Below are 26,717 nucleotides of genomic sequence, written 5' to 3' on the forward strand. Positions count from 1 at the left end.
ATATAAAATTCAGTTTGGAGGGGCGAGTTTCTTTTAATGTAGAATGAAACATTGTTTCAAGTCTTTTAGAAAAGGCCAGTTGAGAGTTTAAAATGATCCACACGCTTGTCGGCTAGACAACATCATCTGATTGCCATTCAATGGGCACTAATTGAGGTCGATCAAAAAATCATCTTCAAAGAAATCGCAAAGAAACTTATAATAAGCACCAATGGACTCTACTTTAGGTCAACTTAAAGAATTTTTAGGAGAAAACAAAATTCAAGTACAGTGAGAATGTTATTGATGTTGTGGAAGAGTGGATAAGCATGCAGTTAAATGGTTTTTGTTCAACCGAAATTAAAAAATTTCTTGGGCGCTAGAACAAACGTGTATTTCAACAATAGAAACATATATAGAAAACTAATTAAAAAAATGTGCTACTGTATTCAATTAATAAAATTCATCTGGCCGTTTCCTCTTTATATCTGAATGTCTCAAATGTAACTTACCTTACTAAGTTACATTTGAGAACTTACTTAACTGTTTGTTATTAGCTTTCAAACTGTTTAAACAGCTTTCAAACTTTTTAGTTCTTAAATATATTATTTTAAATTGGGTCATTCTTTATCAAAAATTGCATTTTATTTTTAAATATGTCATTTATCGCTTTTAATTTCGAAATATCCATAACCATCGTACCTAGCAAGGCAAATTATTTGTTTTTCTCTATTTTGAAGAGCTGTACTGTACACACCTTCAATGGGCACAGTTCTGTCGAGAGTCTGAAACATCTGAGACAGAATCCCCAAATTTCCTCACTTAGTATGAGCTTTTATAATTTTTGCATTAATCTTTCATTTGTTACTTGGTTTTTTTCGATTTTAATGTTTCACATTCCTTCAAGCTTTACCTAAGCCAAGTGCCTCACTCCTCGGATTCTACGTATGGCTTCGTAAAGTATATGCAGTGACGGAAACAAATTCCCTACAACAAGGAGGAGTTGTGTTAGATAAACAAAATTTGGTAAGCGTGTTTATACATCTGAAAGATGACGTTCATTCAAATTTCGCGTTTGACGCATAAGTATGGCGCTACTATGAACTACTATGAACATGCTACTATGAACATGAAATCAGATTTGCGTTAAGTACGCAAACCTGTTCGTATAAAGTTCGTGAGCTTTATTTATCGTTGAGATTTGACGTAGTGAGTTGATGTTAATCAAGAATGCTTTTAAGAAGCCATTATCAACATTTCAGTGAGTTTTTGAACGAAGTCTTGCATTAGAGCTTGGAGAAGGTAGATTTTCTTTCCGCGATATTGCAGAAAGACTTGCAGGAATGTATCCACTGTACGTAATTGTTGGCAATACTGGCCAAGGGAGTGTACTGGCTGTTCCAGGCTGCCAAGTGGCACTAATGAGAGGGAGTGCTGTGGCGCATCGTACTGCGTCTGCAGCAGAATTCCGAGTTACAGCTGGTACAACAGGGACATAACTAACTGCTAAAAATCCTTTATTTGAAGGACAATTCCGAGCCAGGCACCCTGTAGCGTCTGCCACTGCCATTTGTGACGTCAGTGGTCTCTGAATGTATTTAAAGTCAGTATATGTTACCATATTTGCATATCTGATTTGCGCGGTTACCATACATGATTTGTACGTACGCCTTTACCTCTAACCTTATATTTTTCAGAAAATTTTTCTAATTTAAGTACTGAGGTGACAACTGATACAAAAATAATGAGTACATAATAAAAGGTTACACGAAAAGAAATAGTATACTAAAAATATTACTTTTGCATTATCAGGGAAATAAAATCACATCTCAAACACTGACAAACTTCACAACTAGTTTGCTATCGCACATTCACTCTGCAGCTGAAGAAGAAACATATTACTCAAACATTCGAATCTACTCCTACAAATGTATGAAAATTACCGCCGATTATTGTAGGCTTTGCATCTTCAATAATTTTTATTCGGCGTGTTAGTTTTACTTTGAAATCACTGTAACTCTCTTTTTGCGCTGCAGAAAAAGAGAAATTCTCAAAAAATTCTATCGTATTTGGAATAGAAATATGGCGCTTACCGTACGTTAACGAAATTTAGATTAAAATAAATTTGTTATATGGTTAAATAAGAAGCAAGAAGTAATTCTCTACATTTCCCTCTCCAAAGCATGAGTGTGTCAATGCTGTTTCTAAAGCATGCTCGCATTACAATCTTTTGGAAAGAATGGGTCTGCCTCAGAATCATTAAAATCGATAAAACAGCTTAATTAGGATCTTGAATGTTACATGAAAGAGAAAACTGGCACTGTAAATATAAATTAGGGAAAAAATAAGAAAGCAAGAAAACAAAGAAATTTTAATCTATCTAAATTTTATATAAATCTTTGTTGAATTTAAGGATGACTGGCATTGATTCCAGTTCTTAAGTAGCAAAACTGTTTCACAAGAACTTTATGTAATACATATATACTGCTTTCTTCCGAACCATGGTTAGATTTAAAATGATATGCACTCTTGCGATACAAATTCTGCTTTTGATCAGTTTTCAAGGATTTAAAATACTTTCGCATAAGCTTAACCATCGTGGCACAGTTTGACGTAGATGAAAATAATAATAATGACTTATAATTCAACAAAGTTCTTTAATACATGCAAATACATATATTTTATGTTTCGGTTAGATATTTATTCCAAAATTCAATCACTTGCTTAATTACGAGAGAGGTGGGGTCTCTTTTGTTTTGATGGAAGTTTCGTGACTATATCTTTAAGAATAAATTCAAGCCGATAGCTTCCTTTAGCGTTTTGGTGGCGAAATGCTGTATTCCTACAGACATTTTGCCGCAATTTCTTTCATTGCAGGCAAATGCTCCAAGGCTCAAATTTTAAAACTGACACACACACACAAAAAAAAAAAAAAAAAAAGCATAACCTGTCTATCAGAAACCATTGGAATTTTAATGTAAGAAAATAACGCATGTGAAATTTCGCCACTTTTACTAAAGTGTTTGCGCTGATAGAATCGGATTTAATATCTTAACCATTTCCTTCCATTTTGCAAAAGTTTTCGTTTAAACTACTCTAAGATTATAATGCTCTCGCATTAGAGTTAACTCATTTTTCAAAATATATTTTTAATACAGTTTCAGATACCATGATCAGAGACAGGCAGTTGGATCAACGTAGCGTAAAGCATTCTGACAGAGCTTTTAAAAATAATATTTTATTGTACCAGTGTTACAGTGATTTTATTCATATTTCATTATGAGATAAAATTTATTACATTTATAATTTTTGTGACTCTTTTGACATCGTTAGCAGATTTTCATAGAACAACTTCTCTTAATTCGTGGATTTTTTTTCTTCATGCATCAGAAATAAATATATGTATCAGTCTTCTTTTTCTAACTTTGGGCGAAACAAAATGCGTTGGTGATGCTTCTGGATTTTCTTTTCCTAAACAAAGAATCTAGCGCAGATGCGCAGTTATCTTCGGTTTCAAACACTGTATTATAGTTTATTGTAAAAAATCTGTAATGTTTTCAAAATTAAAAATCAAAATATCTAATTAGCTGGATGATTTTTTTACCTAGAAACGGCTTTTGGAAACACGTTGTGCTTTCTAACGCTTAAAATTATAGTTATAAAGCTTCAGTTTAACTAACCAGCTACTTAAAATTTTCCTGTTTCGTTTCATTGCAATGCTCAACCTTCGTCATAAAATGCGCAAGCTGGGAAATAAATGTTCAGAATATGGCTGCATTTGAAAGCATATGCACTTTTGCGATGCAAATCTTATTGCTGACCAATTCTTAAGGATTTAAGATGAATTTTTGCAAAAATAATTGAACAAAATTCCTTAACAAAATATTATAATAGAAAAAAATTCCTTAACACATGCATACATATATATTTTAATATTTTTAGTTAGATATTTTTCCAAAAATCATTCAGTAGCCTAATTACGAGAGCGGTGCTGTTTCTTTTGTTTTAATGTAAATATAGGGTCTCTATCTTTAAAAATAAATTCAAGCTAATAATTTTCTTGAGCGATTTGGCAGTAAAGTCTGTATTGCTATAGACATTTTGCCGTAGTTTCTTCCATTGCACGCAAATGCCTCAAAGCCCAAATTTTAAAAGTGATTAAGAAAAACATAATTTGTCTGTTAGAAACCATTGAAATTTCAACGTAACAAAAATAACGCATGTGGAATTCCGCGACTTTTACTAAAGCGTTTGCGCTGATAGTATAATGTATTTCCCCCGCCTTCTTAGCATGATTTCGTGGTGTAGTGGTGAGCACGTTCGGCGCGTATTCGAGAGGTCCGTGGTTCGTTTCTCGGAGAGGGCGTTGCTGATTTTTCATCCCTCCTGCTTTCAAAAAATTCCTGATATCTCAACAGTGGCGGCTGAACTAAAAAATGTGTGGATGAGGATTCTCCATTACCAGGATTTAGCGATTGGGTTCCCTTATCCCCAGTCATCCTTCACAAGGGGGAGTATATAAGGTATTTCTCCCGCCTTCGTGGTGTATAAGTCATATTAATGTATTCTCTGTAGAATATTTTTAACCATCCCACAAATGTGAGATCTTTTGATTGACAATTCTTTAAGCTTACCTGTAAAATCTTTAGAAATTTTAATGTTTTTAAAAACACTTTTAGAAGCATATACCGAGCATTCGAGCCATTGTAGTACATAAAAAATGGAATGAGACATGACAGTTTTTATTATAAAAGGTTATTTGTTTCATCTTTGGCACAGTTTCAGATTTACTTATTTTATTATTTTTTCTTGAAGATTGTAATAAGATACATGCTTGAAAATAAATATTGCAAACAATATTTTTGATGTTTATTAAAAGTATTACGTATTAAATATTTGTTGTCTCACCTAAAAGAAAAGATATTGTTGTGTAAACTTGATAGCAAATAGACGCTAGCCATAATTGTTTGATATTCTGTCAGCATGTTTCTGGTGGAATAACGTTTATTTCACTATACGTTTATGAATAAATTTGGCTCTGATAATATCATTAACTTCAGCTCTGTCTACTTATTGAAAACTTGGAGATATTCTAAGAGCTCTAGCAAGTATTACTTTTGTTAAACTTAATTGACTTTCTAAAAGTTTCTTTTCTAGAATGAATTTAAAAAGTAAAGCGGAAATCGATTTACACTATTTCTGGATGAACTGATATTTAATACTTCGTCACTGGAGGGATGTGTTTCAATTTTGAAAAGAAATCCATTCACAGGTTCTTCCGTTGCAAATGAGAGCCATAGGAATGGAAGGAATTTACGAATAGATTTTTTAAGCCTTCACATCGTTAAAAGTCACTTAAATCGAGCAATGTTTGAATAATATTAATGGGAAATCTTTCTAATCTTAAATCCTACTTCAGAATCAATGACGCTCAACGATATTCCATTTTTCGCAAGCAATTTTGCATATCAAAACTCCATTATTTTATTTTTATTTGCTAATATTTATTACTACTGACATGACCTTTAGTTTCTTAAAAATGTAAGACTAAACTTATTTTGCCAGTTACTTATCTAATTCATTTAAATGAGATACTTTTATACGAAAGATTTTTCTTCATAATTAAATTATTTTTATATCTTATAAACGTATTTATATATATTTATCCATTTTCATTGATGAAGTTCCTTTATGAAAGTTAGATTAAAGCTTAATGTTGGAGGGAATTATCCTCCAGATTACGGTTAAATTAATCTAACAAGCTCACGTATCTTAGGATTCTTATTTGAAAAGGTACCCATGAAGAAGATATTTTTCAGTCACTCTCAAACGTTTAGTTTTCATCATAATTTCAGGCCCACCAGCGGCCGAGCGGTAAAGTCGCTGAACACTGGTAGTTCGGTCCGAGGTTCGAATCCCGCGAACGGGCTGGCTGCATGGGTGTTTTCGTGGTTTTCCCCATGTGTAACGTGTATACGAGCCAATTTCCCTTAGAAAGTCCTCCACGAAAGGCATCCCTCCTCTTAGGCAGAGAGCCCTAGTGTGCTTTGCCATAATTAAATACACCACACCACCACCATCATAATTTCATTTTTCAGTCACAGATAGAAGTACTGTCATTAGGGTAGGTCTGTATTTTTTTCATCAATTATCATCACTTTTCAGATACGTATACATTGTTCTTCATTATAATGATGTATAGATTAATAATGTAAGTGATACTCATATCTTTGAGTATATATATCGTTGTTTAGTTTACAATACATTTAAGAAATTAACAATGGCATTTACATGGTATCGCAACCACCTTAGTTGAAGTCGGGAAATTTTTAGAATGTGCCAAACTATGGCAACCATACGCATAACTACGCTTCAAGCAACCATTCTTATAACAATCCTTCAGTCAAGCAACGTTCGCCATTTTCGTACGCGCTCTATTTGTTGTATTCCAAGTTGCAAAGAATTTTGCAAACAAATTGTAATAATTATTTGCCTTAAACCTAGTTTTAAAACATGTGCTTATGAACTTTGCCAGCGGTGGAAGAAAATTCGATAAAATTTCTGTAGCAATACAGAATTTTGCCACGAAATATATAAAGAGAACAACGAAGAGATGCGTTTGGTGAATAGCCGGGATTGCCGAGGTTTGCTCGATGAATCATCTCAATTCTCTGATGTTTTTTAAGCGAAAGCTAATCGCTGTGTACTTGGGGAAAAAATATCGCAAAAAAATTACAGAAAGATTTGAAGGCAAATTTAAGTGTTTTATTTTTTTAATGTATCACGAAATCCTTCTTTAACAACTAAAATCTGTATTAAAAATTACTAAAATATGTTCACTTTTTATAAGTTGATGTGGTTTGTCAATTTAAATAAATATCTATAATTTAGGAATCTTTTTAAAAGCAGCTTTTTTTAAATCAGAAGCTTATACCCGATAAGTAACTTACCTTTTCGTCTGTAAAAAATGGTCTAATTGCGACAAAGTGGTTGCTCCACTTACTGTGGATTTATCATGGGATAAGAATTATAGTTAAAATTGTTATATTTCTTGGTAAATGACAGGAATTTGGTGCTTGTATTCAGAATAGTTTATTAAATTTCTGCTTTAAATCCTGAAAGTTAGAACCATGCTCGAACTGAACTGCTCGAAAACTTTTGTCATACAGTTTCCGTCAAAAATGAATAAGGATTAAATTTAATTAGATATTATATTTATACAAACCACAACTCTTTAACCTTCCTGTGTTATGAAAAATTTCCTTCTAAACTTTCAAAAGCTCATATATAAACAAGCAATAGACAAGCAATAAACAAGCAGCATATAGAAGCAAAACACAATGGAAAGGGTTATGAAAAGCTGCGCCGTTTTAAAAATCAGTTTTGCGTCATAACCTTTTAAAGAAAATTAATAAAGAAAATTACAAGAAACATACTGAGGACTGACAACTGTGCGCTAGAGGCGAATTAATATCAACTTAAATTTGAAGAAGTTTAGAAAAAAATAATACCAAACTTTCAAACACTTGACACGTAAGATACAGAAGATAATTTTCCGTGCCTTACTAATCGGTTGCCGCAGTTCTAGATCTACGGGCTAACAAATTCAAAATCGTTAATAGTTAAATCACAAATCATCATTCACTAAATCCTATATCGACACGTAGTTGCATGTTTCATGAACAATTTTTTGGCGGATTACCATGGCTCTATCTTTGAAAAACTTATCTAACTTACATTTTGATAATAGAAGATGGAAGAAGCAGAAGTTACCTGCTATAAAGACATACCATAAAAAATAACATGTTGACAAATAAACTTTATATATGTAAGATATATTCTAAGAACCATTTGATGATTTTTAATTATAATCTTGAAAATCAGTTTTGCGTCTTTCACGATCTTTTAATAAGACAACAATAAGATTATTATAATAAGACTAATAATATAATAGACAATAATAAGACTAATAAGAGCATTGATAACTGTGCGCTGGAGGTAATAGATATTAATAGTCCGACCTGTTTTTTCTAAAAGATAAAGACGTGTCGTTTTGCGAAATGTTGACACAGTTAAAGTTCTTTTACTGCATTTCAATAAACAATTGAATAAATAATTTATGTTACTTTTCAATGTCTTAATTTATACAACAATACATTTCTGTTTAATTAAACTTGTAAATATTTGTGACGAAAGGAAAATTAGGGGCAAAAATTCACTGAATTTTTAAAAATTTCGGAGAAGTTGATTGCTGTGCGATTATGAAGAGAAACAGTGATTTTTCATAATGTTACCCATAATGTTTAAAACAAAAACTGAAAGGTTTCAGATTTTAAATTACGTCCAAAGGGGCATTTTTTTAACGTTTCGTGTGTTACCTTTATTTATTAAATATCATGTTCATTGCACTTAAACCATAAAATTCAGTTCGATAGCAATGTCGAAAAATAATTTTAAAATGAGCATATCTTTAGAATTTCCGATACACAGTTCCGCGCGCTGGAGATAAAGCATGTTTTTTTCCCGTAAAGTGTTGCCATTGCTTGCTTTGAAATTCTTGAGTTTGTTAATCAAAAATTCGTTAAAGTTTTACAAAATATGAAATCGATAATAAAACAAATTCCAAATTTTAAATTTGGTCTTCCAAATGCCCATATTCGTAGGAGGATTACGTCATTCAAAATTCGATGGCTCTATGTACCGTTATTTTATCACAATGCGAGAAATAGACATATATAGACTTCTTGAGTGATGCGAGAAATAGACTTCATGAGTAATGGATGTGACTCAAAAAAAAAAAAAAAAAAAAAAAAAAAGGAAAAAATAATTGCGTTGAATCACTATAAATGCCCGTTTCACTTTTCAAACTGTTGCCACCAAATGTTAGTGTCCTGCATTATATTTGAAGAAATTAAATAATGAAAAATCTGCTTCATTATTTAATTTCTTCAAATATAATGCAGGACTCTAACATTTGGTGGGAACAGTTTGAAAAGTGACACGGGCATTTATAGTGATTCAACGCAATTATTTTTTCCTTTCTTTCTCTTTTTTTTCTGAGTCGCATCCATCACTCAAGAAGTCTGCAAATAAGTTGAAAATGAAAGTATAAGACGCTTGCAGTTACGTAGCATATTTGAGCTGAATAGTTAAGCGACTGCTATACTGAGAGCTTATTAAAGATTTCATTCTAGGCTTTGCTGTAAACAACTAAATTTAGAGATGAACTTAATTCTGCCAAATAATTAACCACATTCTCGGAAAATTAGATTAATTTTAGTGAAAGGAATACAGGTTCCTTCTGAGAAGCTGCAAGAGCTGCTCTAGGATATAAACCAGGGGTTTCCAAACGTTTTTGACAGTCGACTGCTTCAAGACCTTTTACATTTTTACGGATTAATTACTTTAAGAGCACAATTATGAAAGGATGAAAAAAAGCCTCTAATGTGACATAGTTTTTAGAGTTTTCTTAGAGTGTTTGTCACGTTTAAGATTTAATGTAGTACATCTTAATTTTGTAAATTTTACATTAAGTTAACATTTGTCTAAAGTGAACAAAGTAATAAACTCTCTCGATTAGAAACGAATGTTATGGAAATCGAACAAAATAATCAAGCAATAATAAATTTTCCTCAAATTTATTAGCTCTAAAACAATGTTTTAATAAATCATATATCTCAGCATTTATAAGGGAATAAAAACTATATTAGAATGAAAACGCTAATTCTACTTCAAAATCTTTTTCTTTATTAACTTGCAAAAAAGCCACTGAAAACAAAAACGGCGTATAAAATATGCCTTGAGAAAATTAAGATGTCTCAATATGATAACAATTTTGGAGTTGATTTCGTTTCTGTTAGTTACATTTTTTACCATAAGCACAAAATTTAATTAATGAATTGCTTTTATCTTTTTATTCTTGCAGTGTACTCTCGATTAATTGGCCTAATGGCGGAGAAGCAGGTTACGGATAATTAAAAAACAAAGATAATTTAAACTACTAATTTTTATGCATATTGTATATATTTACTTCTTAAAAAAATCAATAATATTATTTTGTTTTTGAGAACTACTTGTTTAACTATTTGTCGAATTTCACAGTTGTATTTTTCGGATTCCTATTTTGTCATGGTATTCAAAAGCCTTTCATCGATGAAGCTCAATTGAGTCTTTGCCGTATTAAAACTAATGCAATCGCCTGTATTTTCTTCGCTTTTGTTTTCAGTATCGCTGTCTGCTTCTTCTTTACTTGCGATTTTTAAAACGATATAGCCATCATTCAAACACTAAAAGCACGACTCAGTCGAATCGCCATCGAACCATTTCTCGATTTTTCCCGATCTACATTTTCGAAGAGGTTTAAATTTTACATTGTTTTGCATACAACTTCAGTTATTGCCTAAATGTTTTCAAAATTAGATAAATCTCCAATTTCTATATTAGGAAGAATCTTTTTCTATGCTAGGAATTATACATGTTTGTTTTTTACTTTGTCTCAAAGTGCTGATTGTGCAGGCGTGGCCACAATCACGCATGGATATTTTGCATCCGGAGGGTCAAGAGTGTACTGTATGTATTTATACAATGACATCAAATTAAAACATTTTATGATAGAGTGAAATTAATTGTGGAAAACTAAACTATTGCAGTTTAGTTATTTCGCTTCCCGAGTACAAATTGACTCCATTCAATGTTATTCTGACACTGGGGTATATATCGACGCTCTGGAAACGCTTCATATAATAAACATTGATAGTATTCCAGTTTGTGTAAAGGTGATTGAACTGCGGGCCACGTAATTTTATAAGTATTTTATTTCTTATTTCCTTATGTGTTTATTCAGGACTTTTATTTATTCTGGAGACGATACGTAGACCATAAAAATTTTAAACTAGTGTGAAAGAAGAGCCAAATGATTATACGAAACATGACTATTAATTAGACAATATATGCAAAAACTTTTTCTCTTGGGTAGGAAGTGGTCTTTAATATTTTAAATGAAGTAACTTACATTTGTGTTATGTGAAAATACAACGATATACCCAAGAGTACCTAAGCTAGTTCTCCCCTATACTAAAACCAGTAATTCATCTAATATTGTTTAGCGTAAAAATATAGTGAATATTGTCATAATTGTATAATTTACTGTTGCAAATGTAATTTACAGTTACAGCACAACAGTAAGGTACAAAAAGCTTTATAATGACATCAGGTTTCGAGAGCTATCACTATAAAAAATTTCAGAGCTTGTATTTTTTCAAATAAAAGCAACGTTTCAAAATATTGGGAGTTTTCTTTCCTCCATCCTTTAAGAGAAGAAGAGAAAGGAAGAAAAGATGTGCCCACTTTTTACCAAACTATTTCTGTTGCAAAGGAAGAATGCCTAAGAATTTCTTATAGATTTATTTCTTTAAGAATTCTCATTCTTTAAGTATGATTCGCTGAAAGATATTTTAATTACAGCATCGTAAAAATATATAATTAATTTTTTTAAACATAGACTACCGCTTAAACGATATAGGAAATTCTGGATCAAAAGCTAGTTTTTATTACTTGTTTGCTCTGGAATACACTATTATTTTTAATATAAATATGTATTTAATATATCCCAGAACATTTATTCGAAAAATTAAAAAGTATTCAGCGGAGCATAACAAAAAGCAGAATCAGAGTCTTTAAGCTAAAGAGTAATTTAAGGCATACAGCAGAATTGTACTAGCACATTAAATCGCCCACTAATTATCTCATTGCCGAAATGCGCTGTCAGATCTTCGACCTCTTCACTTTGAGCTTTTAAAAGGACTCTTAAATATTTTATGGAAGAAGGGCTGTGTGAGAGATATTAATGACTAGTTTAAGATGACAAGCTTTTGTAAATATTTAATGGGTAAACTCATTATTTTGTATTGAAGACGAATATTCTTTTCTGTGGATGTGTGGCAGAAAAGGAAAAATTCAGAAATCTGAGATACTTTTGAGCGAAAGTAACAACAATGAAAGAGAAAACGAATGAAAACAAAATAATAAATGGCATTGAGGCTCTGGAGGTTTCGAACTACACAAAAAGGCTAACTGACTCAAAAAACTGACGCCTCACAGCGTCTCCTTTTGATGCTGTTACAAATTGTTTTCATTTAACAACTTAATGGAATACCCCTGAGATGTCTTTCTGGCGCTTTGCCCATTTGTTGTGCATGTCGTTAAATAAAAACGCATTTCACTTCATCTTACTGCTGCTGTGTTGATGACAAATTGCATATGTCACAGGATACGAATTGCTGCTAAGTGAAAACAAAATGAGATTACCCTTTTTTATTTTCATTTATTTACTTATTTTTTGTTGCTCCTGTATTCTTAACGAATATTTTTTTTGCTTGACTGAAGCGTTTAATTAATACCAAGTTTATGATCACTGGTAGATTTAAGACTTGCTATTTTAATCAAAGAAGGTTAAAGAAATGCAGTTTGACAAACAGAGATAAAACGTCGTTGCATGGTGTTTCCATTTCGCTTATGGCATTGTTTGTGTTTATTGTTGTTCCATTTGCTTATGGCATAAGCTTACAGTCTGATTTTTGTTTTTCTCTACTCTCGTTTTCTACTCAAACTCCCTCCAGAAGTATGCAAATTTAGTTAATGTAGAAGAAGTAAAACCGGTAGAGATATTGCATTTCACTTATAGAGCCCTCAAGGAGATGCCTTTTAGAGTGATAATATTTCGTACTCTGGGGCTCTTTCAGTAGTACGGGTTCGTAGCATGAATTATGTGAATGTATCCTGCATATCTGACCGTTTACGTTAACTGACAATATTTTAGTTAAAAATTCGTTAAGGACTGAAATTTAATATTTCAGTTAATTTTTTTCGACAACATAATGTTGTCTGTTTAATCCTTTCAACATTCGTAATGTGACACTTTCGTTATTGCACTTATAGCGCTTTATACTTTAATGTTAAACGCAGTAATGTTTTATGTGTTCTTAATCTCTGTTTTATGACTGAAAGACAGAGAAAAGTTTGTCAGTTTTACGATTGCAAGGCACAGTCCCGGCAACATGTTTTGTTGTCTTTTATATGAGAGTTAATTTAAAAATTTGTTACCTTCAGTTTTCATGTTAATTTTCTAAAGACAATCTGAAGCTGGCTTGGATATATTGAGAAACAGACTCTATGTTTAGACTTCTAGTAATCTAAGTTTCAGTTGTTGGGCATTAATTTAGGTACATAAATCTCTATAGTTATTAATAATTATCATTTAATATTTAAAAATATTTTCATAAGTATTATCAGACAAACATAGTAGAATTGTTTCTAATCACATTTCTCAAATAGGAATTCTCGTAACTTTACTAAACACATTATTTCTCCTTGTAAGTTAGCAATACGGTAAGTGATGGCAATCACATTACTTACTGAAAGGGATTTTTATTATCCTAAGAGGATTAAAAGAGGGAGTTTTATTCCATATCAAATCAATTTTCTGATAAAAATAAGACGAGTATTTTATCATAACTGAAAAATTATCACATGTTTCCATGAAAGATAGAATTATTCTGAAATTTAATTTCATTAACTAGTTCAGTGACAAAGAAATTATTTATGCCACTTTTTTGTCACATCCTACAATAATACAATTATGAGGTATTTTGCCCCTCCTTTCCAACATGCCTTCATGGTGTAGCACAATCGACGTGTACACGAAAGGCCAGATTCGAGTCCAGCTGAAGGCGATGCATATTTTTTACATCTAAAAGTTTTATTGACTCTACAAATGGCGCCCGGATTAAAAGGTGGTGGACAATAATTTGTCTCCACCAGGATTTGGCGAATGGGTCCCTTAATCCCCAGTCGCCCTTTAAAGTGGGGAGTATATAAGGTATTTTCTCTCTCCTTCCGGCATGTCTTCGTGGTGTAACGGTAGCACGCTCGGAGCGTATTCGAGAGGTCCCGACGACAGTCCTGCACATTTTTCACATCTTCTGATTTATAATAACCTAATGACTCTACACAATATTGACAACCATTCAGTGGACAAAACTTTCAGAATTTTGCTTTTAATTGACGCGCACTAGCGCCGAGCAGTAAAGTCGCTGAACACTGGTAATTCGGTCTGAGGTTTGAATCTCGTGAGCGGGCTGGCTGCATGGGCGGTTTCGCAGTTTTCATCATGTGTAATGTGTATGCGAGCCAGTTTATCTTCACAAGTCCTCCACGAAGGCATTCCTCCCCTTAGGAAGATAGCCCTAGTATGTTTGGCCGTAATCTCAATAAACCAACCAAACCTGGATCTAACTGACAGTTTATTATGTGCATATCAATGTGTCACTCAGTTAGCTATAGAGAGTTTTTACAGAATAAGCATCAAAGTGCCCCATTATTTTTGGAAAAAATATATTAGCTTTCCAAATATGTAAAATGAAGTCACTATTGTGCCATACTATATTTACCTGAAATTGCTAAATGTCAGGATATTGTTACATATTACGTATATAAGAATATTAATTTATGAAAATAATAACACATACCGTAGTACTTTTGAATTGGTAATGTGTAAAATATGTTCCATATCAAATTTAGTAAATAGTACAATATACATTATAACATTCTTCAGGGAGTATTTCATGAAAGTGTAATATACAAGCATAAGATGTGCAATAAGATAAACAATTCAAAATTATAAGTACTACAAAATACTGTTTGCGCTGTGTAGTTAGCAAAATAAACCCTGTAATTTAAATTCTATGGTCGAGTGGCAAACATTAATTAAAACTAAAACAATACAAATAAGTAAGAAAACACTCTAACGTTTATTTTGGTGACTTCAATCGTTTAAGGTTACATTTTGGTTAGGTGGTGGCTGGTCACTACATTAGCTGAAGAACAAATAAGAAAATAAAACATACATTTATAACTAACTAACATAACCATGAGCGGAGAGACTTGCTCCTTTAATTTTTCAATAAACGCAATATGAACTTTCAAGCAACTGAAAATGGCAAAAATAAAGAAAATTAAAATCACAGCAAACTCATTTTTATATACTGAAAGGAGATATTACTGGAGGTTAACAACCAACAACGGTTTGCACCGGGAGAGAGAACTTTGATTTGACATTCACATTTTTAAAACACTTCAAATTATACACTTAACATTTTTAGTGAAAGTGGCAACATGACGTAGAAGTTACCATTGTAGGAAGAACCCAAACGGTGGTTCACCCTCTGGAAAGAATTGATGAAGTTAAACTACTTCACTTAAAAAAAATATTTAAGTTTCAAAACTTAAATTTAAAGTTTACCAAAAGTTGTAGTTTAAAACTTACAACCAACTTTAACCAAAACAAAAATAAAAACTAAAAACAAATTAATAACTTCAATTACTGACCAAACTGAATTAAGCTTAAAGCTTGAAATTAATGAAAAATTAGTACATAACAATATCATTAGAAATACATAAGCTTTTCATGATTTGTTTTCTTTGTTCAATGTACAGCTTTATATAAAATTTAGATTTAAAAATGTTTTAAAACGGAAAATTTCATGAAAGCATTTCAAAACAAATTTTCATTCGAGAAAATTAAATTTTATATACATGTATCTGGTTAATGGCTACAGAAATTAGGCTTTGTTTAATGAAATTCGATACGATAGTTTCCGAACTAATATGAAACTGGCGTTTCGAGCATTCTTAGTTTTCTGCGACTCAAGTTATTTCTATTTGCTAAGAAAGGAATAACTTTAGTCGAAGAAACGTAACAGTTTACAGGCTGACTTTAAAGGTTGCTTTTCTTTTCAGCAAGATTAACTATTAATTAAATTATACTGAACTTTATTAAATATTTGCCGTCACATTTTCTAAAACTAGTAAATTTTGTTTTCCATACTCATTTTATGTTATTTAAAGAAACGTTTCTTTTGAAACTTTTGATTTCTTTGTCAGCTCTAGAGGATCAATGTCTTAATAAAATATTTAGCTCAATAACATCATTTTTACACCGATCATTCTCACTGTTCTATAACTATTATCTCACCTCTTTACCACATGACTGCAAGAATCACAAGAATATCAGAAATGGTACAATACGCCTTCTATAGTTCCGTAATGGACGTCTTACTTTTACACATAGTAGGCATGATACTTCAGGCACTAAATTGTCATTTCCCAATTGAAAAAATGCCTGATATTGTAATTTTTCCTGAATTTAGATAATATTTTACGTTTTCGCATTATCTAAAGCAAATATTATGCTAAATTAACCTAAATTAGTAAATGAAATATTTATTCAGCGCAAGGCGGGTGTTCACTAGAAAACATATTCAGCAAGAAAGTATTTCTTGCAGCATTGTTTCTAGTTAATGTAGCAAAGTCGAAAGAAATGCAGTCAGGTTTTCTAGATTCCAGTTTAACACGTGAAAGATGGCATAGGATGGCTTTCGGTTTTTTTGAAAAAAACTTTACTTACCCGCCATATATGTAATATGATATTCAGATGGGAATTCTAAAAATTCCTGAAATGACATTGATCAGTGGTCTCAAACTCAAATTGCGTGAGCCGTACATACACAGTCTAGAAAAACAGTTAACGGGCTAGAAATTTTTAACAGAATGAAACTTTTTACCAGTAAAATGAAAAAAGCATTTTAAATAAATATGAGTGTCACTTAGTAAATACTTCTTAAAACATACGTTAACATTAATACTCCACACGGAAAAAGTACCAAATTTATATTTATTTTCTGTGTGAAATCTAAAATTGTTTTGTTGATTACACATTGTAACTCAAATCTATTGATAGATAAATATTTATATTTCAGACTGACATTTATTTCAAATAATTCTAACAGGTATTATTGACCATAGATTAAACTAAAAATAAAGAAATTATGAAACTTTTCTAAGTTTTCAGAGAAGATTTATGAAACATTTCTAAATTTTCAGCAAGCGCCACAAAATTTGAGAATAATTAAGGAAAATTTAGTCTGTTTTTCTCATTTAATTAATTCCTCTTCGACGCATAAATAAAAAGACATACATTTGTATGTAATTCTATAAACTTCTTTATTTTTTTCTGTTACTTGACATTTGATAACTTTTCGATTTTGATTGTTTGATTCGTCTAGAATTTACTAGAAATCACCTTTATCACGGCTGCAGATGCTCATCCATCAATCAGGTTCTTTTCTTATTAATTTTCAACTGAGAAAAAAAATTCACATGTAAATATATTTCCAAATAAAGGGATTATTCTTAGTGCAAATATTTGTAACTGAACTTATTTGTTTTCCAACAAGTACGAATAAAAGTCAATAAAATTTGTGTCTAAAAATATCTCAATAAGTTTAATATCCCACTGTAAATTATTCAATAATATCTCACTGTAGATTAATTTACTTCGTTTATAGATTTTCTAGCGCATTATTCATGTTCGTTTTTAATGGCGATGAAAATAATGAACTCGGACTTCAAATAACGAAAATTTTGAAATCTTTGCAACATCGTATTTGCAAAAAATACATAATTGAAATATAATGCAGCCTGCGGACCGACAGTGTGATATCACAGGCATAGAAAAATAAATTAAAATTTTAATTAAGGAAACCAAGCCGAAGAAAAGAACTGCCTCTTAATTTACTCCAAGTTCTGTTCAAGTCTCCAAACATCTATTCACGGGTTTCTTTATGTTTTTCCGATAGCTTAAAAATGCCTGAGAAAAATACACGTTGAGTCAAAATTGAGAACTAAAGAGAAACTGATACATGGGATGTCTCTATATTTGTCCATGATATAATATAGCAATTCCTAAGAATGCAAATAAGGAAATGACGGAGATGCTGGTTATTTTATTATACATATAAACAAATTAAAAATGAAAATGCAAAGGTAGTCTCGCAACTAATTAATTAAAAATTGAAATCGTACATGCAAAATAAACTAGGCAAGAAAACAGGATAAAATGTTTCATTAGCTGCGATTAGTTGACCAGACAATTTCCCTAGTGGCTCGTCAACAATATGAGGGACATCACTCAGACTTTGTTTAAAAAATGTATTTTGAAGCAGAAATCATATTCCCTAAAGTAAACAAATATTTTCTAGTATTCTGCGCATTTTTATTTAAAAAAAGTATTTCCTTAATTTTTTCCTATTCTTGTGATCAATTATTCTATTGCTGAGTTTAGGAAACTCGCCAACATTAGCACCTTTATTCTTTTTCACGGTGGGCCACTGAAGAAGGGACTCCAGTAACAGACGTAGAGCTTTCTTTAACAGAACAATATATTTTATTAGTATTTACAAAAACATTTAAATAACAGAAGGAATTAAATTAATTAAATACGATAAGCAGTGTTCATTTCTGCTTCCGTTCGCTAGTGAAACTACTGTATCTGTGGTTTATTCCAGTCTCCATTTCACGTCAGTTCGTAATGGGTAAAAAACTGACGAAAGGCTCGTTGAGTGGCAATAAACATAATAATTTAAAGAAAGCTGTTTTGTATTTAAATTACATGCAAAGAATATTATGAGCACTTCTGCTGCCAACACTTTCAAATTCCAGGAACTGAACTCGAAACGAACTATCAGTAATCTGCTTCTTCTTGCTATTTCGCCACTGAAGTGAATGAAAGAAGTATAATATACTCCCAGAAATTGAAGTAAAGAAAAGTATTCAGATAGTACACTCTCTGATAGTGTACCATTTATCGCTTTCAATTAACTTTGTCTACTTTCTGAGATACTATTGATTAAAGCAAATTTCATGTTACTGTGGTTTGCAGTGATATTTCAAAAGTTAAATCTGTTGCAGAATTTTATTAAAGAAATACCTTTCTTTATATTGAAACCTTATGATGTTAAAGTAAGTAATAAGCGCAAAACGATGCAGAATATTTCAGGCAGAAATATTATCGAAAACGGCCCCCAAAGAAAGAAAAAAAATACACAATTCTATTTTCACCAGATAGCACGTGTTGTGAAATACTTTGTTGTTTACGTTATATTTAAATTACCCATCATTTTAATTTAGATGAGTTCAGATTAGAAAAAGAAGAAAAAGAAAAAAAAAGAAAAGATATAAAATGTCATTGCTGTAATCTTTTTAGATCGTCTTTTTAGTATAGACATACAAGGTATTGTAACTGTGATTTACGTTTTTGACATGTAAGATTTATTTTAAATATAAGTGTTTTCTTGGAATATAAATTGATGCAGAATTGGGGAATCTGATCAGTAGAGTTTCGACTTTTCCCTTAGTTTCACCGTCATTTTCAGAAACAAACTGGTATGAACTAGGATCCTCAGAATTTTAGGACCTAACTCAAGATGTTTCAGTTTCTAGATGGGTTTTAAAGAAATGCCAGGAATGTTTTTATTCTTTATAATATTATTTCAGATTTCGAGGTATGGAATTCAAAGATTAAAATTTTTGTCGGAAATAAATAGAAAGAATAATGAATGACATTATGCATGCTTGAAAGTTAAAATAGTCATTTGAGAAAAATATATTTTAGGAATACTGATTTTATTTTGAAATATAGGTTGTTTTGAGAGTAGGCTGTGTTTGTTCTTTACAAACGAAATGCCAGAAGAAACGGTATACTTGCATTAGAATTCTTTTACTCTGACAGCGTAACTACGGAAGATAATGTCAGTGATATCAGAAAATAAAGCATGATGGAATAAAAGAAAAAATTAAAATATACGTTTTGAAATAGTCATTGAATACCTTGAAAAGGAATGAAAAGTAGTAAAAATACTCGGATAATGAGCGGCACTCTAGTAAGTTTATCTTTCAGGAAAATGTCTGAAAGTTTACAGGTGCTTTCATGTAATTTGCACTGACTTCATGTTATTTTAAAAGTTTTCTTTTTCAAAAGAAAGTGAGTTCTGTTTCTAACTCTTCAAATCCTTTAAGATCAATAAGCTCAATTTATTGGCAAATGTTTGCTATGCGAATGAATCTGCTAAATCACTATAATTGATTTTCTCATTCCAAACCAAAATTTTTAATTCCATCATTTTTCCGAAATTCGTTGCCACACTAGTTTTTGTTTTCAAATTTTACTTCATTAGCAATGCCCAAATTGCACTAGACTTTACTTAAAATATTGACATCGGTGCATTTAATGCCTGCTCGCTCTCTGTTTGTTTGCTAATGATGTTAAGCGGTTTCTGCTGTACTCAAGTCTCAAGAGATAAATAGAATATTTAAAAGAAATTCATTGGAAAAGAGTCTTAACGTAATTTTCTGTTTAAAAAAGTAAAATATTGACATAAACCTTTTGTTAAGGATCTAACGCGTTGATTTATCGCATTATTTAAAGACGGTTAACTTTGAGCTTGTAAAATCAAATTACAAGTTAAAATTTAAATTCTCAAAGTAATTTTAAACACTCAAAATGTATGATAACATTACTTTCAGCTACTAAACATAAATGTGGAATAAAAATATATAGATGAAGTGTTTTAAGATTATACAATAATTAATTTCGATAATGGTAAGATCAGAAAGGTATATTAATACTTTTTGAAAATTTTGTAAGGTATTTCTACCGCCTTCATAGCGTGCCTTCGTGGTGTAGTGGTTAGCACACTGAGCCGGTATTTCAGAGGTCCGTGGTCCGATTCCCGACGAAGGCGTTTCCTATTTTTCATCTGTCTGGCTTTTCCAATTAACCTAATGTCTTTACAGTGGCGTCCGAACTAAAAAGGTTGTGGATGTTGATTCTCCTCACTCGAAAATTGGTGATTGGGTCCCCTAAAATCCCCAGTCGCCCTTTAAAAGGGGGAGTATGTACGGTATTTCTCCCGCTTTCCTTGCGTGCCTTCGTGGTGTAGTGGTCAGCACACTAAGCCGGTATTTCAGAGGTCCGTGGTTCAATTCCCGCCGAAGGCGGTTGCTAATTTTTTATCTCTCCGGCCTCAAAAAAAAAAAAAAAAAAAAAAAAAAAAAAAAACACCCTAATGTCTCTACAGTGGCGCTCGAACTAAAAGGGTTGTGAATGATGCCTCTCCACACCCAGGATTTGGCGATTGAATCTACTAAAACCCCAGTCGCTCTTTAAAAGAGGAAGTATGTAAGGTATTTCTCCTGCCTTTCTAGCGTGCCTTCGTGGTGTAGTAGTCAGCACACTGAGCGGGTATTTCAGAGGTCCGTCGTTCGATTCTCGGCGAAGGCATTGCTAATTTTTCATCTCTTCTGCTTCCAAAAATCCTAATGTCTCTACAATTGAGTCATCTCATAAGTAATGCGGTTTCTTTATACTTCCTTAATTTTAAGGAATTAAGATAAAGTTTTATTTTGTTAATTATTATTTATTTAGAATTAAGATTAAATTTTTATTTTTAATCTAACATATACTATCAATCATTCTCTCCAGGCTCCAGATAGTCAAGATGTGACTCCCTTCCCAGGGATTGCAGGATCTCGTCTTCCTCTGCAGATCTTCCAGGAAGAGTTCCCTTTCTAGTCTGTAGTTTCCGGCTCGAATTTCCTGGAACCGTCGTTGACACTGACTTGCGCACATTGTCCATTTCACGTATACCGCATTAATATGTCGAATGTTCTGCGTTGAAAGAATAACTGTACGCAGAGTTGCACTCCTCAAAACTTGTATTAAGAAAAAGATAAAATTACTACCGGCTTTTGTAGCAAGAAGACGCAGGTAGCTTATCCCAACTCATTTATTTCAGTGGAATAAACCACGTTATTTATGTGATGAGCCAATAAGCGATATCTGTTCAGATAAAATTTGTTTCTTAATGATTCCAAAGAACAAGATTTTAGTATATTAAACAGAATGCTTAGTTACTGGTAAAAAAAATAGTTTTAAAAGGATTGAAAAGCTGTTGGCTTATTATGAGTTATACCTGCATAAGGCTAAAACTGTTCAGCGTTAAGGGAATATGGAAATGGTTTCAAGATAACATAAGAAGGCATTGAAAAAAATGTTGACAAGCAAAACGAGAAAAATATGAAAAAATTTTAAACTTTATGAATTTTAATGTTAAATTCTTTTCATATACTTTCATCTCACAGGAATTCACAATACAAGTTCTATTCAGTAGTCAACTGAAGTGGCATTCATGTTGCCAAAGTTTTATTGAATCGCAGTTCATCAGGGACACAACTATAATATGGTGGTGGCAAAATTACTTCACAGTAATACATCAGTTTTTCTTAGGTGGTGTATTATTTTACAGTAATACACCTCCACCGCAACAATATTTTCGTCCGCCACAAAGCAGAGTGCTTGACAGAGTCACGTAGGTATCTTTATTAGAAATGACGGTAACACTAAACTCTCTGCAACGAGCTTCAGCTGATTTAATACCTTTCGTGCTTAAAAACGCACATTTATACAATAGATATGTCGACAGTAGGCACTCATCTTTGCACTAACGATGTTGCTTTCTTCAGCGTTACAGCATCAAGTTTGCTGCTTGTTGTTTATTTGATGAATTACAAAGATTACATCCACCAGTTTACAGATGAATCGTACAGATGTTTGAGTTTTTATTGCAATTTTGAGTCTATTACGTGCATTATAGTTAGCCTCTACTTTGTTACTGATAATTTTATATTTCAATTATTTAACACGCCCTGCTTATCTCTTTGTCCCATTGAACTACTGTCTCCAGATAATTTCTACTGAAATTCAGATGTAAGTGATTTGATTAACATCAATGATTGTTGTGACTGCTCGCCTTTCCACTCAACTATGTTTTTATACTCTTTTTCTAGATATGATACAAATTGCGTTATATGTTTTTGAATAACTTCAGATCTGTTAAATTCTTTACTACTTTGCTTTTTCAACAGAATGCCTGGGTGTACGCTTTGCGTATCTTGGTGTGCCCGGATCTGTTTCCAGAGGTGATCCAATTTGGCTCGATTGCGGATATGATTTGGAGGGAGACCAGCTTTACTCTGTGAAGTGGTATAAAGACAACGTGGAGTTCTATCGTTTCTTGCCGAGCGATGAGCCATCAGCACAAATGTACAGTCTGGATGGTGTTTTCTTAGACGTAAGTTAAATGAAATTTGTCTTTATATTTTATTATGCATTGGCTGAAGAAATGCCAGTCAATGTGCATATTGTTCTAACATAAATATCTTACTCTATGGCTATTTACATTAAATGTTACGAAGTTTTGAAGGGAAGCATCATCGCTAAATTAAGTTTCATTTTCATATTAAGTAAACTGATATTGTCTTTCTTTTCAGAATGTTTGATTGAAAATTTTTTAATTACTTTGCAAGGTTTTGAGTTCTTTGACAGTACCGCCTTACATTTTAAATATACACCGTAAAATATGTTTTCGATTACGCTTTATATTATGCCTCTTTTCAAACATAATATGGAGCAATGTATAAGCTTCTAGGATAAATTCCAAATATTGTTGTAAAATATCTATTTCAGTGTAAGATGGAAGAAAATTTAGGGACACTGTTCATACGGCAGCTGTGCTTGAAATGTACCCAATTACCCTGAAATGCAAGAAAGGTTTAGGCAATAATGTGAATTGACGTATTTCGTAGATATCTGTTAATTAGTTGCAGTAACTGTGCTTATGGAGTTAAAGAAAATTTAGGCGCAGATAGGCAGCATTGTTTAAACTGAAAATGTCTTAGGCATGAAACATTTCTAACTTTAAAAGATTCAATACTAGCTGAGTGATTGCAACTATCCGTTTTTAAAATTTCTTTGAATATATATTCGTAATGATGATATATCTATACGTTTATGATGTAGAAAATCGTTGTTATATTAATATTTATTCCAGAAAGTCATTTTAAGAATAAAAGAAAGCTCGCATATAACGTACTTGTATAAAGCAAAGTAAGAAATTTTAAAGGATAGAGATAACTTTCAGTTATAGAAACAGGTAACTGAATGCAGATATTTATTGCCATGTCATTATACGCTTACATTTTGAGGCCTCATGGTGGAATAGTCATTTGCAGTTTATAGCGTATTAACAATACGCTTCCTTGGAAATAAAGAGATCTTGAGTTCTAGTTCCAACCAAAGCTATGTAATTTCAGTAACTATAATAAATGTGTAAAGTTTGGCGTAACATGTCAGTTTTACTCTGAAAAGAAAGAAAGTTTTCAGAGATGATGTCAATTTAGGAACGCATTTGGTGTTGGCGATGCTGTATAATTGATTGAAAACACCTTATTATACTGTAATGCAAAATACATCATTTTTAGTGTAAAGGAGCTCATCATTGATCGTAAGTCGCATCCAAATGTAACTGTGGTGTATTTAGGCTGTGGCTTCGTTGTAGCCATGGGAGCATGCTGATTTCCAGATTGTAAGGTCTACAGTTCGATTACTAACCGAATTAAATAATTACAGTCTGTTAGGCGATATAAACTCTACATACCCATCGTGTAAAAAACTCATGCATAAAGAGGCATACAAATAATCATGTAAGACTTTAGCAGCAGAAAGAACATGAAGAAGAAAGAACATGTCGTCTCAAACATTAAAACATACGAAAGAACCACTCTTTAATGCAATGTTTCCTGCTTTATTAAATGGTATAAAAATAGTCACTTGGCTTGGGACCGGTTTTAGGTTCCATGTAAAAGGGAAACCTGGTAGTCCATTACAAACACAGACTATCAATAAGAAAGTTTCATTTAAATTTTACGGTTAAAAGTTAATAGCTGATTGGTTTTAAAACGTATAATCTTTTCCAGAAGGAAATGAAAATCACGCTTTTTTCTTTCAATAATAAAGCCAATAGAAACGTTTTTGAAACAATTGTTCATTAGAAACTAACATTTGTGTGACAGCGCTCTCTGAAAAGTTAATCCTGGTTACTTCGACAGCTTTAGGTGCCCCTACCTCGGTGCCTGTTGGAGCATTACGCAAACTTAACAGAACAAGTCTGAATTTACCCAAAACTGGGACACGTAACTTTAAAAAAGAAGATAACAAGCAGCACGTGAAAGGCATATTTCTTGTGGCAAATACGCGTAGAACGATAATCTAAATTGTCTCAAATCACGCAAACCACATGTGCAACTACTGCGATTAACGTAACCCCCCTACGCTTCTCTATACGATAGTTTAACCATGCGGGTTAATCGTGTAGCTGTCTACAAGCTGCTGATCAGAGTAGCCTATGTAATATTACGATTAACAAGAGTATTTTAATTTCCCTTTCTTTTGAGATTTAAATTTTGTTAGTAGATTGATTAAAAATTGGGAGTGTTTTAAGAACTGATAATGCAGTTAAGACCATTAGGCGAAGCATTTGTTGAGAAAATAATATTTTCTGGACTGCTTAGAAATTGAAGTTTAATGAAGGCGCAGTGATCACACACAATTAATAATCAATTCAATTTACATAAAATAACCACTCCCGGGAACATCCTATTTACTAGCTCTCATTCAACACATAGGTTCGGATGAGAGTTTAAATATTCAGCTTGGGATTGCCGCCTGTACGGACAACACACAACAGCATTCAAGAGATAGAACCGAACAGCCACATAGGTTCAGATAGCATTAAGGATCATAGAGACATTAGATAATTTTGTGGCAGGAAAGAATTAGCAACCACCTTCGCCAGGAATCGAACTCGATCTCTCGAATACGCGCCCAGCGTGCAGACCACTACACCAAGAAGGCACGCTAAGAAGGTGGGAGAAATACCTTATAGGATTACCAATCATCTTTTGTAATTAAACATCATTTCCCGTGGTTTGCAATTTCAAACACGTGTCTGAAGAAATTAATCCCAGGTAAATCGCAGGTTTGTTCAGCCAAATGTTTTGACATCGATTTTACACAGAATATTTCATGCACACTGTATCGTTCCTTGAATATAGCTAAGTGAAACATGTTTGGGGGCAACTACAAAACACTGAATTTCACATTAAAAAGACTGCATGATGACAAGGTTTCAGCATGGTATATGCAGCAGATTTAGTTAGTATGCACTTATAAAAATTATTTAGTAAATTTATCCAAATATCACAACTAGGAAATTTGAATTTGAAAAGGCATGGAACATTAATTACTAATATTTTAGTTGCTATAGAGGGATGTGTTGCATATTATAGGTATTTCGCCTAAAATCTATTAAATTTTGACTGATTAAACATGTTGCTATTATGAGGACTGCAAAACATCTGTTTCGACTTTATTCGAGATAAACATAATCTTCTAACTACATCGCAAGAAATTGCCTTTTCAAGTATCGCATTTCAGGAGGAAGGAATACAGTTAATGAGAGCTAGACTTATTAATGATATCAAAATGCACTAAAATAAAAGAAATTATTATAATCTTAATGATCAGCGATCAAACGTTTTTACTCCGCATATGAATGAATTTCAACTGAGTTCGTTATGAGTAATTTTAAACTTGGTGTTAAATACTAATGACGCATTTATAAGAAAAGATAATTTTCCGAGGAAGGAAAAGGTTTTTTCAAAATAAATTGCATGCATCCATTATTATTATTAATTAAAGGTTATAACAGAATACTATGCATTGGAAAAATGTAGAAAAGTTTGATTCTCGTACGTATTAAGGCATAATCTATTGGATGAAAACACAGTTTGCCTTATGAAACGCTGATGGTATAATGATATACATTGATTGCGTATAATGAAGTAATTGCGTATAGCTGCGTGTTTTTAAGCACCATATAAGATTTCTAAATTTATCATTATAATACATATTGCTATAAGAATGATTTATGTTATATGAATTATAT

General features: G+C 32.2%; 1 protein-coding gene across 3 annotated transcripts in view; it reads left to right on the forward strand.

The window, feature by feature from the left end:
- Nucleotides 1-26,717, forward strand: part of LOC118182818 (synaptogenesis protein syg-2-like) — a 437,413-nt gene that overhangs the window by 192,110 nt on the left and 218,586 nt on the right. For all 3 annotated transcript variants that reach the window (XM_035352205.2, XM_035352207.2, XM_035352204.2), the window contains exon 2: nucleotides 22,798-23,003. In XM_035352205.2, the coding sequence (XP_035208096.1) occupies nucleotides 22,798-23,003 (206 nt within the window). The remainder of the gene's footprint in view (nucleotides 1-22,797; nucleotides 23,004-26,717) is intronic.

This window comes from Stegodyphus dumicola, chromosome X2 (assembly GCF_044657685.1).
Source record: "Stegodyphus dumicola isolate Sdum_Otavi_A_Nest chromosome X2, ASM4465768v1".
In the NCBI taxonomy this organism is placed as follows: domain Eukaryota; kingdom Metazoa; phylum Arthropoda; class Arachnida; order Araneae; family Eresidae; genus Stegodyphus; species Stegodyphus dumicola.